The sequence below is a fragment of the Parasteatoda tepidariorum genome, chromosome 7 (assembly GCF_982258835.1).
Source record: "Parasteatoda tepidariorum strain Cologne lab strain chromosome 7, Ptep-v5.0, whole genome shotgun sequence".
Taxonomy (NCBI): domain Eukaryota; kingdom Metazoa; phylum Arthropoda; class Arachnida; order Araneae; family Theridiidae; genus Parasteatoda; species Parasteatoda tepidariorum.
In genome coordinates, this window is record NC_141761.1 from 106,136,735 (window position 1) to 106,150,497 (window position 13,763).

At 31.0% G+C, this 13,763-nt stretch overlaps 1 protein-coding gene across 1 annotated transcript in view; it reads right to left on the bottom strand.

Moving 5' to 3' along the window:
• Nucleotides 1–13,763, bottom strand: part of LOC107450263 (uncharacterized) — a 152,718-nt gene that overhangs the window by 53,357 nt on the left and 85,598 nt on the right. Inside the window, 2 exon segments of the mRNA XM_043040829.3 lie at nt 2,443–2,612; nt 7,933–8,009. Of these exon segments, the coding sequence (XP_042896763.2) occupies nt 2,443–2,612; nt 7,933–7,994 (232 nt within the window). The 5' untranslated portion in view covers nt 7,995–8,009.

Here is a 13,763-nt window from a genome sequence, read left to right on the forward strand (position 1 = left end):
TGGAAACTCAAGATAAATTATTCATAAAAAGTACGATAAAACAAATTTTTGGCAAGAAACCACCCCTATTATATAATTATCATGCCTTACGAAAAACATTCTTCGGCATGCATCGGTTCGCCCCGTGTTGGAATGTATACATACCAAATTTACGGATTTGTAAAACGTGCATCACATTCTCAAATACAGATAAACAATCTGCTTTATTTACATAGATGTGTACTTACAAACCTTTCAGCAGGACTAAAAATCAATGTATATCAAGAGGAAAAGAGTAAAAACTGGTAATTTAGAAATTTCATTTCAGCTCCTTTCCGGGAAGAATAAAATATCGATGACTACTAAAAAATTTTTACTGGTTATATATAGGACTGTTAATTGCGCAGAGCGCCGGCTGTTGGATTACAGAAATTATTATTATTATTAACATTGAGAAATAATATTAACAAGAACTACTTCTTAATCGCAAAAAAGTTAGTAGTAATGAATAGTTTATAGTTAAAATTTGATTTTTTTTTTCTCCAGAAAACCAGTTATAATAAAAATGGCTTTACAACCAGTTTTTTTTCTTCTCTTTTCCGTCTCACGTTCCGATTTTCCTTTCTGTTACAAAACCTTTCAGTTTTCCCATATGATCAACTCACAAAGGGGTTTAGGTATAAGGTAGGCCTTTAATACTAATTTACCAATTCAGCGAAATTCTAATACATAACAATATCATAGAAAATCGCCGAAAAAGAATTTTTTTTGTCTTTATGGTAGTTTAGAAGAGAATTTAACAACACTCGTAAAAAATTTTTTATACACAGATGGTCAGGTTACAAAGATTTTGCTTTCTTTTATTATGTGGGATTAATAAGGTTCTTAGCAATAGAGTTCGACTTAATAGGTTTTACTGTAATTCAAATTTTTATATTCAGGGAGAAACTTAGAGATTAACTTGTTTTTCAGAACATAATTTTTGATGATTAAATCTTTCCAAGCTGTTCTATTGTTGGTTCATAGAAATAAAAAGAGGTTGTACGTGACTATCTGGTGGCACATTGCATTAGAGAGCTTTTTATGACACAGCCTTAATTTTTTGTATTAATCTCAAAGCGTATTTGTTATGTTCTAAAAAGGGCTGAATTCCATCATACGAATTGTGATTTGTCTAAGTTGTCGATAAGAGACTCGTAAGATCAATACTACTGCTTTCAAGGCGAATCCAGAGGATTAGCCTACCAACTTTTCTCTTTTCTGTAAAAGGCACCTGGCTCACTCATTTATCAATAATTCTCTCACTTTCCGTAATGTTATGAAGTTAAAATTTGGAGCATGTGTTCTTTATAAGATATATAGAAAAACTTAAAATTTCATTTCGATATTTTCCAATTATCAGAGTAATTAGGAGAGATAATTATCCTAATTGACAAAAAAGCTAAATAACGTGTTTACATAAAAATCTTTAAAATTATGTAAGGATGTATGAAGGAAGGATAAAGTCTATAAACGGCTTTCTATTCATATGTGCAGGCTCTGACTTTTAAATAAGTCACCCTATGAAAGATGAAATGCCAATAGATAATTTATTACTTATTTAAGTCTGTTATTTAAATTACAACGATTACCTATTTTGCATGTTTTTTTATATTTTTGTAATAAAATAAATAAAAAAAATTTCTTCATATTATGGGTTTTGAAAACAATTTTTTCGAAAAAAAAATTTTTTACTAGTTTTTCTCATAGATGGCAGCACTTAAGCGTTACTTGCTTCAATTTTTTTCGACCAAATATATTTTTTTATTTTATTTTGCACGATTCAAGTTGTAAGCACAACTTTAAAGATTTTTCTTCTTCACGAATTTAGTTAACTGTTAAATTAGTATTTTACTATTAAACCTAAACCACATTTTATTTTGCTACACGCTGGTAAGTTCTGTTTCTGCTTTCTTTTATTTCATACCCTTTTTCAACTAAATTTTTTAGCGATATCGACACATTATAAAGAATAATTTTTATCTTAGGATAATTATTCTTTATTCAGAAATATCGCACTAAATTATAGCAAAAGATGTGTCCTGAGGAAGACTTTTGCTTTTTCCTATTAATAGTTTTCTATTTTATATTATTTTATTATTTGTATAAGCTTCTATTAATCTTTTTATGTTAGTTTCTTCGCTATAAAACAACTCCTACTTTTATTACTAATTAATTATTCAATTCGAACTTGCAAAAATATAAACCCCCACCAACTATTTTTATTTATTTAATATAAAAATTATATTAGAAAACATAAAAAAGAAATAAACTAAAAATATATAAATAAATAAATAATAAAAAACTTTTTTTTGAATTTCTTTGCTCCCGGCTAACCGAAAAGTACTGAAAATACTCCAAGCATATCTCACACAGATTCATTCAAAAATTTCGTCATTGAATATGCGATATCATAAGACTCACTGTAATTTAGCCTCATCCATGACGCTGATAGTCTCAAGATGCTAACTTTGTCGAGAGGTTTTGAGGCATTTAGAGCTGGGGGGACAAGAGTGGCCAGCTGAGCAATCTGGTCGTTGAGTCGGTCACGCCTCTGCTTCTCGGCCTGATTTCGCTGAATACGCACAGCAACGCTGAAACGGAATAAAAAGAATTTCAATTTGTAGAGATAATGAATTAAAGAAATCTTCTATGCAATAACAAAGAAACACCTTTGAAAAATTGAAAGGATTTTAAAATTGATAGTTTATTTCATTCTTTACTCACTTCGCAATCACAAACCAAATTGCAATTTTTTTTAAAAATATTTTGTAGATTAATATTAAATTTTGCGAAATAAATTGGACGATGGACGGAAAAAAAATTTGATTGACACATTTTGCGTTTTATTTAAAAAGTTGAAAAATTGGATAAAATTGAAATTTTACGCTCAACGTTTTTAATGTGTTCTGTAAGGAATGAGAATATTTATTTTTTTTGTCACGCGAAAAACAAAAAAAACAACAATTAAAAACAACAAAAAAACAACAAATTACAATCGTCAGAATTTTCGACGGTGATTCAATTTTATTACGAAGACTATGTTTCTGGCTTTACCAAAATACAGTTATTTTTACCTATTAAACCAATCTTAAAAACTTATTTTGTTTTCCTCATTTTAGTTTTGTATCTGTCGGAAAGTGATTTAAGGACGAATAACTAAAGTTTGCTTGTTACCTTCAGGAAAAACCAAAACTTGCTTTGCCATCAGACGGTATAGAGCTCCATTTGAAATTTGCGCACTCTAGCTAACGGAAAACAGTCGAAATTATGAACAACGATTAATTGTAGTTTGAAAAAAATGTAACTAATAAGGATTGTAACATGTTCTGTTTTTCAGCAGCTCCGATTCAAATTCCAGTTTTTTTTGTTTAATAATTTTAGGAATTATGCAGAAAGCAATTCATTACAATATTGAGGCGATGTGATGCTGGTAATTAACAGCATTAACGATAACATAACGGTTGTAGTTGTAGTTTATTTAAGTCGCACTAGAGCTGCACAATGTGCGGTCTGGGAAACATCCCTGAGGATGATACGAAGACATGCCATCACAATTTTGATCCTCTGCAGATGAGATGGCACCCTCTCTTCGGTAGTCCAACGACCTGAGCGCGAAGCCGAGCACTTTACGGTAGAACAGTTTAACGCGGATAAATACCGCACACCCTTCGCATACTGATCCAATTGGTCACCCACCCGCACACTGACCGCAGCCAGTGATGCTTGACTTCAGTGTTCTACTGGGAGCCGCGTCTTAACGATCAGTCCACTGAGGGACGATCATGGTTGAACATTATAAAAAGTTCAGTCGAACCCGAGTTTATGAAACTAGGACTATGGACATAATGAATGGGAAAAAAAGACACCACCTGCCCTACTTTTTTAAAACAGAAACTTTAATATCTTATTCAAAAGTGTATTTCCATTGTCATTTAAAATATACGGGATTAGAAACTACAATTGTGGATTAAGATCCCAAAGATCTACAACAAATCAAATTCTTGCTATCCGCGAAATTCTTAGAAAAACTAAAGACAACTGCAAATAAGTTTCTATTATTTTATTGACTTTAGGATAGGATACAAAAAAGGACCATAAAACATAGCAACTGTCTGTTGATAAATATGATACAGAGAAAAATCATTTGAAGTTTCCAAGAATTTCTAAAAAGAAATATTTTTAAGACGGACAGCAGCCAAATATTCAAATGACCCAAGTATGATAATGATTAGAAAGGAATACAAAAACGTTTATTAAGTTATGGTAAAAAGGGAGTTTTACGAAGAAAAAAAAATCTGTGAATTGCTAAATTTTTTTACATGTATCGTTTTAACGGCAGCAGAAAAGAAAGTTGACTAAATTTTGATCTAATGATAGGATTTTTCCCCTTCGAAATTACAATAGAATTAATTCAAGAACTCTACAGAGTAAAATTTTCTAAAAGAGATATTTATGCACAGAACACATCCAAGTTTTACGCAACCTTTAAAAATTTTGAACAACTGTTACTCTAAAGTGTCTTAATATTTGACTTTATTTAAATGCAATTGAAAATTAAAATTTAAAAAAAAAGTCCAGCATTGGTGATGTACTCTACTGGCCATTAATATTGCTACACCAGGAAGGCAACACACCACGAACGTGAAATTTTCAGGACGGATAAAACATGTTGTGGTATGCAAATGATTAGCTTATCAGGGCATTCAAATAAAGAAGGCAGCGGTTGCGACACCTACAATGTATATAAAAGAAGAGATTTGACAGTAAGTTTCTCATACAGAAATCGAATTTGAGCGTTGTTCTTGGGTATAAAAGTTTTTGTTATGCCTCTTGTAAGAAGGAGAAAAGCCTACCAGCATGTGTCTAAGTTTGATCGAGGTCAAATTGTGGCCTACCGGGATTGCGGTTTATCATACCGAAGTATTGCTGCTCGCGTTGGTCGAGATCCCATGACTACTGTTAGCAGAATATGGAATTGATGGGTTCATGACGGGCATATGGAACTCCGTGCAGGATCTCAGCGACCCCCCATCACTAACAGCCGAGAAGACAGGCAACTTATCCACATGGCCTTAAAGAATCGTACAGCTACGTCACGAAACCTGAGTCAACAAATGGGGTCATTTGCAAGACAACAAGTGTCTGCACGAACAGTTTGACGACGTTTGCAGCAGCGTGTCAACACGGCGACCATTGCTTCGGCTATCCTTGAAGCTGCACCACAGACAGGAGCTCCTCCGCTGTATTTGAGAATATATTTTCAAATAGTTGACAGCATTTAAAAATATACTTAGCTTACATATAAATACCCAAAATAATTCAAAAGCAGAACAAATCTAATGCAATAATTTATGTGATAATTAAAAATTGAATTGTTACCACTTCGCTAATTGACTTATCACTATTTTTTCAATAGAGATTTTTTTTCCAAACTTAAATTCAAAAAGAAAGAAACTTAATTAGTTTAACTTTAAAACTTATTTAGCATGAATGCTTACTGAATTGTATAAAAATCACTAGCAGCTAACAATTTTCATTGTAACATCTTTCTGCAAGGATATGAAAATGAACATACATTGTGTGTACACCTAATATAAATTTTTCTGCAGGGCGTGTTGATTGCAGTCGCAGGTCTTCTTATGACATAAAAGTAAATCAACAAAAAAATTCTTGTAATTAAAGGTTAAGGCCAATAATGTTAAAAGAAGTTGTACCACATTAAGAAACTATCGGATACAGGAAAGGTGTGTGATATGCGATTGTCTCCTTAAATGCGAAACTCCAATTGAAGCCGAAGATGGTAGTCTCAATCTAAAACATATATGAAGACGACAATGGGCAACTTCTATACATTCTATTCCATTGAACATAGTATATACTATATTATGTAGAATAGAAGCCCATCCTATTCTACATAGTCTTCTATAGCTCTTGTAGTGCGAGCATGGATAGTATTTGAGAAAACTGCCTTTATTAAGTTCTTCATTGAAGAGTATTTCTAATTTTTGAGAAGTGTACGCAATTTTTTTAATTTTTAGGACTAATAACTTTTTTTTTTAAATTTCAAAGTAAATTAATAATAACAATTAAAGCAAGCTTTGCGAGCATAACCGTCTTTGAACAGCCGTCCCAATTTTATGGGTTCACCACTACTAATGTTCAACTCCGTAGCCTTGTAATTTTGAACCCAATACAGAAGACAAGGGATCGAGTATTGGGAGAAATTTGCCTTTTGATGGAGCTAACCCGCACTTGCGTTACATGGAGAGGAAGACCACAAGAACCTCCCACAGTTAGCCTGACGGCAAGGGGACTCTCACCCATGATCCGTCTACCACTGAGGATATCTCACTTCAACACTGTGGTCGGTGCAAGCCGGATGCGGAATTCGTATCGACCAGCCAACGCCGCGATCGAACCCCGGTTCAACTCATTGGAAGGCGAACGCTCTATCTTCATTATAGTTAGTAAATCTTCTAACATTTTATTAATTTGTAATGTAATGCTTGAGATCAAATATTTCCAGCAGAATCAGAAGACTTGTGAGATCATAAGAAGTTTTGGCAAGCTTCATTAGATAAAACTTTAAATGTATGCACATATATTCAAATGCTTTACAATTCAAAATTTTTCCGAAAACAAAAAATAATAAATGATTGTTAAAAATTAATTAATTACATCTTCGGATAAAAAAATTTTATAATTACGCGCAAAAATTTCTTGATTTACTAAAAACGTTCTTGAGATAGAGCAAAATACTGAAAAAAAAGAGAAATTAGCATTAAGTTCTAACTTCCGAATGCTTTTTTGCTTAAATTATAGGGACTGAATTTACCGGATTGCGGTTACCCATTTTTCAGGAGTCGGAAATCTGAATCCGCAGAAAAAAAGTATGAGTATCCGTAGGAAGTACTTTTTTGTGCCTAATTTCGTAGTCTAGAATAACGACGGTACTAATTAATTAAGTGCAAGTCCTACAACATGAAATTTTATCATAAGTTATTCAGGATATTCGCCATAATTTTTAGTTTTGTTTTACACATTAGGTACAACAATAATAAACATAATAATAATTGTAAATTGTCTCAAAGAGTATCTCAACGTAGAAACCTTTCCCTTACATTTTCGAAATCTTAAGATTATAATATGAACATACACCGAAGAGCCATTACATTATGACAACCCTCCATCTATAACAATGGGCTCGCCCGGGTTTTCATGGTTTCTCGCCCAGGAACAAAGTTTTCCTGGGGCACATTAGGACCCAAAATCCTCATAGAACAATCCCTGACGTCTGTAAGCTACTTGAACATAGTTCCATTCATGGCAACAGCTTTTCCTACGGGGGATGGTGTTTACCAACAGGATAATGCACCATGTTATAAGGGTCGAATCGTCATGGATTGGTTCGAGGAACATTCCAGTGACTTTCAAGACATGTCTTGGCCCCCAAACTCACCTGACCTTAATCCAAAAGAGCATTTGCGGTCCTACTTGGAAAACCAAATTTGTGCTGCCACGCTACCCCCTCGCAATGCGAGAGAATTGAAGGACCAGTTGGTGAGCGCTTGGTACCAGATACCCCAGACTACCTATCAGCACCTTGTGGAATCAATGCCACGGCGGATGCTAGCAGTTTTGAGGGCTAAAGGTGGTCCTACATGTTATTAGCAGGGAGGTCATAATGTAATGGCTCTTCTGTGTATGTATGAATATATATTTAAAATATGAAAATAAATATTTAAAATGAGAAAATTTATATTTGAAAACATGGAAATTATATTTGAAAATATGATATATATAAATTTGAATATTAAATATATATGAAAAATAACATTGATGTTCACTCTAGGATAAAATAAGCTTTCGCAAACTAAAAACGGAAGTTTCATCATAACTTGTGATACTTACTTATTAGTATAATGGTTTTTGCCTGGAATTTTCTCTTCATTTTTACGCTTTTTAGTTTCCATATTCTTAATGTATGCCTGGAAAAAAAATATTTATTAAGGCTAAACAAATAATACAGATAATAATAAGAAAGAAAAATTCTTTTGATTTGATCAAATTATAATTATTAGTTCTCAGAATGAATTGAAAAAGTGGAGTTCAGATACAATAATAACTTATATCACTTTTAGAGATTAAAAAAATTTTATGTAAGAAAAATTAAAAGACTAAATTTATTTTAAAGTAATGCAGCAATGAAAAGTTTAAAATCAGTAAGTTACGTTTTTTTTTATTTTATTTTTCTTTAATACTTCTAGTCAACTTGCCGATTATGCAGAAGCTACAGTATGAAACATTCCGCGAAAGAAATATAGTTTTGATTTTTTCTTTAATAATTTAGATTGAAAATATTTATCACAGAAATAAAGTTTTGAAAAATATATAATTAATGAGCCTTTTAAATAAAAGCAAATTTTGTATGCAAACTTGCATTCACACTTATAATTTTTTGCATCACCGCCAACTATAATATACAATTCGTATATTTTTTTTAAATATTTTAACTATAATAAAACAAGATAACCTAAATATAAAAAATAACAAAATTTTGATTTGCTATAAAATTTATGGTAACATAATCAATTGTGGATAATTTCGCAATTTAACCCCTCACTTCAATTTTAATATGTTACGTCATAAAAATATCAAAATTACGTAATTCTTTACTACAATTATCCTGTATGCTTATTTTGATAAAAACTGTTTAAAACCAAGAAAAAATTAACAACACTTCCTTATTTTATAATAGATATGTTTAAGTAATAATAATAGCTATACTAATGTAGTTCTAATAATAGATATACTAATAATAGATATTATGTTATAATATAATCCTGTAAAATTAAAAATTTTCTTTGGAAAAATTAATACCCTTTTCTTTGATAGAAAGCTTTGTAACGTTATTATAAACTACATCTAAAAAAAAAACCTACGCTTCTCGGTACATTAGTTCCGTTTTTTTTTTTTTTTTTTTTTTTTTTTTTTTGCGCAGTATTGAATGAGATCAATCCCGAGACGATCGAACTAATAGCTAAAATGTTATAAGGGATTTATGTACAAAAAGTACGAATTCGTACTTGTACCTATTCACGAATTCGATATTGCTATCTCAGCAATTGAGAAATAGTTTTATATGCAATTTTTTGACTGAATCGAATGACATTATACACAAGTCAATAAAACGCATAATTTAAAAGTCGCAAGAGTTATTATGCATAAAAACTACTTGTTTGACATTTATACACTTTACATTGTTATCCAGGGAATGTCTGAACATGTAAGGTATAAATTTTGCTGTAATTTTTCAAGCTAATTCGAATGAGATCAAGCAAAAAACAATCAGACTTTGAGCATCCTTTTGTACACAAAATGTACGGTTTTGTACTAGCATTTATTTACACATCTTACATTGCTATATAGACGAGTAAAGTATTGTTTCCTATGTATGTTTTTCATTCAATCGAATGAAACCGTACATGAATTTTAAAAAAATCTACTATTTCAAACGTTTTTTTTTTTACATAAATGCGCTATTTTTTAGTTGCAGTTATTGTAAATAAAACCCCTATAACTTCAAAACTATTTATCTCATCAACTCGAATAATCAGCATAAAAAAATGCATCAGAAAAGGCACCTCACACGTACGGAAAGCCAATAGATAACAAAATAAAAAAGTGTACTAAGTCATATCAAAACTACTAATTTTTGTAAATGAGCCACTTAACTATTAGTTCTATCGTTTCAGGATAGATCTCATTCAATAAAGCGTGAAAAAATCTCATATCCTCCCATTTCATCAAAAAAAAAGGGGAATTGTACAAAAGAGAATAGGGGATTTTTCAGATATCATTTATAATAGTATGACAAATGGGTAAAAAATTTTCAAAAGAAACACCCTTTCGATATGCTATAGTAACTGGACTAATGAAAATATTTTTGATGACATTATTGGATTAATTGAAAACAACAAAAGAAAAAACATTTCCCATAAAAAGTAATTGATTTAAATCCATTTAATAATAATCTTAATAATAATGTAATTCTTTTCATCCTATTTTTACATTTATTTACAAACAATGAAATAAAAATGAAAACAAATATATTAATGTTTTTATATGTAACTAAATATAGCTTCACAAAGATACAATAATTACGAACTAACTTGCACTATTTTAAATTTTAAAGCTATACTCATAAGGTCCCTTTTTGACAGAAAACGCATTCCACTTCTTCCTTGTTAACATACGGTAATTTTATGTGTCTTAAATTTCCTTATTTATTCATTTTTGAATACTTTTTGTTTAATTTCATTCTTTGAAATATGTTCGATTAAGCTATTTACCGAAGTTACCGAGAATCCAACTTAATGATTGTAAATATTTTTAAAACTTAAAACGTGAAACATTAATTAGTTACTGAAAAAATCAGAAAATTCCAGACATAAATCCCGCAGATTAAGATGGAAGAAGTCAAATCTTTATTTTTCTGTTTGTAGGGGACCTTTAATTCTGTAGTTCTGGTAAATTACACGCATGTTCAAAGATCAAAATAGTATTTTTTAAGTAAAGCCTTAATTTTCATTAGTTACAGTATAATGTAAATCATGAATATTTTAAAGTTTAAGATGTATGTTATAGTTATATAGTTACGTGAAGTAAAACATTTTACCACCGTCGTTGAACAGCTGATCCAATTTTCTGAGTTCACGACCACTAATGTTCAACTCCGTAGTCTAGTAATTTTGAACCAAATCCAGAAGACAATGGAACTACTGGATCAAGTATCACTGAGGATATTTTACGTCAGCATTGGGTCATTTCAAGTCGGATGCGGAATTCATAGCTGGGATTGGAAGGCGAACGCTCGATCTTCTGAGCCATCACGGCTCTCAAGTGAAAAATTGAAGAAAATACCATACCACGTGATATCTGGATAAAGCTTGTTTGCAGCTAGAGGACAAGCCGCACTTAAGTTTTTAAGGAGCCGCGATTTGCCACCAACTGGACCAGCCACACCATTTTTTTTAAAGTCCAAATTTAACAAAACCATTTTTTTTTCATAGTTCCTTATAAAATATATAAATAAATCACATTATCGAAGCTTTATTATCATGCAGGCTGCATACCTGTTCTTCGCACTCGGTGAATAAAAAAAAGAAGAAAATCAGTACTAAGCGGCACTACGAAATCATGCTAAAAACTAAAAGGGATATATTTTGAATTGAAGGGCTTACAAACTGGGATTAAAGTACCAAGTAATATGGGAGTTAATGAAGCAGCGAAAATATCAGAAAATGGTTCATCAATATTGGAATGTTTAATGTAACAGAACTGCTTTTTTTCCTTTCATTTTAAAATAAATAATCTAAATTAACTTCTAGTATGCTTGCATGATTGATGATTTGAGTAATGATTTTTATTTCAAAGTAGTCAATGGTAAATAAAATAAGGCGAAGAATTATGAGTCCCACCTTCCAATAAATTTAAAATAAAATAGTTTGGATACCACTTTTTTTTCGTACCCTTGACAATAGCCTCTCTGAAAATTTCTCTTTTAATAAAGCTAAAAAAACTTTCAATTTTCTATTTATTATTATTTTTTCACTTCTTCGGTGGCTTTACGTTATTAAATTAAGAAAAACTCGTTTTTTTTTTGTATTCCATCCCATCAGAAAAGAGATTAATTGTGTTAACTGTAGAGATTATTGTAATAGAGAGTAGCATCACTTACGCCCGTATTCACCAACACGGATTACCTCCGGGTAATCTATGGGTAAGAGTAAAATCACGAGTTTAGTGGGAAACGTTATTCTCCAGCCGAAATTTCGCCAAACTCGCAGATTTCATCAACAGTTCTGACTCTCCGGGTAACCCTCCGTTTTTGCCGAGTTATCGGAGGGTAACCTATTCACGAGGAGCTTGTAAACAAAAAAGATGGAGGATTCTATCGCTGCGTTTGAGCTTGAAGATCTTGAATTTCTTGAAACTGTTGAAAGAAAGGAAAGATATGTCCCAACTATCAGAAATAATGACCTAGAAGAGTTAGATGAAATAGACTTTTTTGAAAGATATCGTTTCTTAAAACCGACGATTGAAGAACTGATCTCCAAAATTGGCAGTAAGTTGGAATCTGATACAGATCGGAACAATGCCTTAACTCCAACGGAAAAAGTTTTAACTGCTGTAAGATTTTATGCATTTGGAAACCAGCAAATAACATGTTTATATTATATAACAGCACGTGTTTATATTATATACAAAGTCACATGGTTTTACCTTGCCCAATCAAAGGCCTCGTTATATTTCCTCCAAGAGTTAAACTCGAGTTGTGAAATCCTCTGTTTTAAACGGTTGGAGAATAAAAAGCGAGGGTTAATCCGAGAGTAACTCTGAACCGTGGATATTCCGATCCCCGAGTTACTCTTGAATTTAACTCGGCGTGGTGAATACGGGTGTTAGCATTATAATATTGCTCGTGGTTAACTCATAATAATTCAAATTTAACACTATCAAGTAATTTGTCCGGTATGTATCGAGAGGCTGTAAAACACTTATTTCCCCAGAATCGATATTAAAACTGCTTAGTATTGGAGCAGTATTAATATTCACCAAATATATAAATATAATACTTTGTACCTATATTAGTATATTTGGTACTTTTTACTGTACCCTTCAGTATTTCGTGCGAAATACATTTATCAATGGCAGCAAACGAAAGACGAAATTTTAAAAATAAATACAATCCTTTTAAGGACTTGATAAGGACTTTGGAGCATGATCATTTCTCTGTCTGGTCTTTAATTTACGTTTAAAATATTTATAAGTAGTGGTGGAAAAAGTTACTTTATTTCTAATTCATTAAAATATTATTAAACTATCATTGCTAGCACTGTAAAAAATATTTTCAGAAATTAAAGTAAACGCATTCTTATATCAAAACTGCACCAGTTACCATAATGAAAATTGTACACATTACCAAAATTTAGCTTCGTCAGCTTATGGCAGTTATTCGCTTCCCCTAAACGAATTTCCCATTAACTTTGTTTTTTAGCACATAGCTTATTTTTTATTTTTCAATTAATACTTATTACAATATTAATTAACCATTGGTGTCAATAATAATATAGTTTTTTTTTAATTTTAATTAATACATAACTCCAACATTCATTTAGCATCACTGTCGTCAATAATAGTATGGCGATTTTTAACGGTTTCTCTAGACGAATTACTTCATTAATTTTGCTTTTTAGTACATAGCTTATTTCGGTACTTACGTATTAACGCAACCAGGCCAAAATTCGCATAAATCGCCAAATTTGGCAACCCTACGTGTTATACGTGGTTTTTCGTAAAGAAACAAAATAATAATAAATAATTTTGTTTTAATAATAATTTGATAATTTTAATAATAATTAATAATAATTTTGTTTTAATAATAATAATTTGTTTTAATAATAATAATTTTGTTTTAATAATAATAATTTGTTTTAATAATAATAATTTTGTTTTAAATAATTTTAAAACAAAATAATATAAAAAACTGTATTAAAAATTATCTGTAATTAATAAATGTACATTTTCTTTCTATTCATACTTTCTTACTCAAACTTACAAATCGCGCCAACCTGGTTGCGATAATACGTAAGTACCCTTATTTCTTTTATTTAAATATGAATATATTACCTAAATTAATTAACCATCATTGGCGTCAGTAATAGTATGCCGATTTTTTA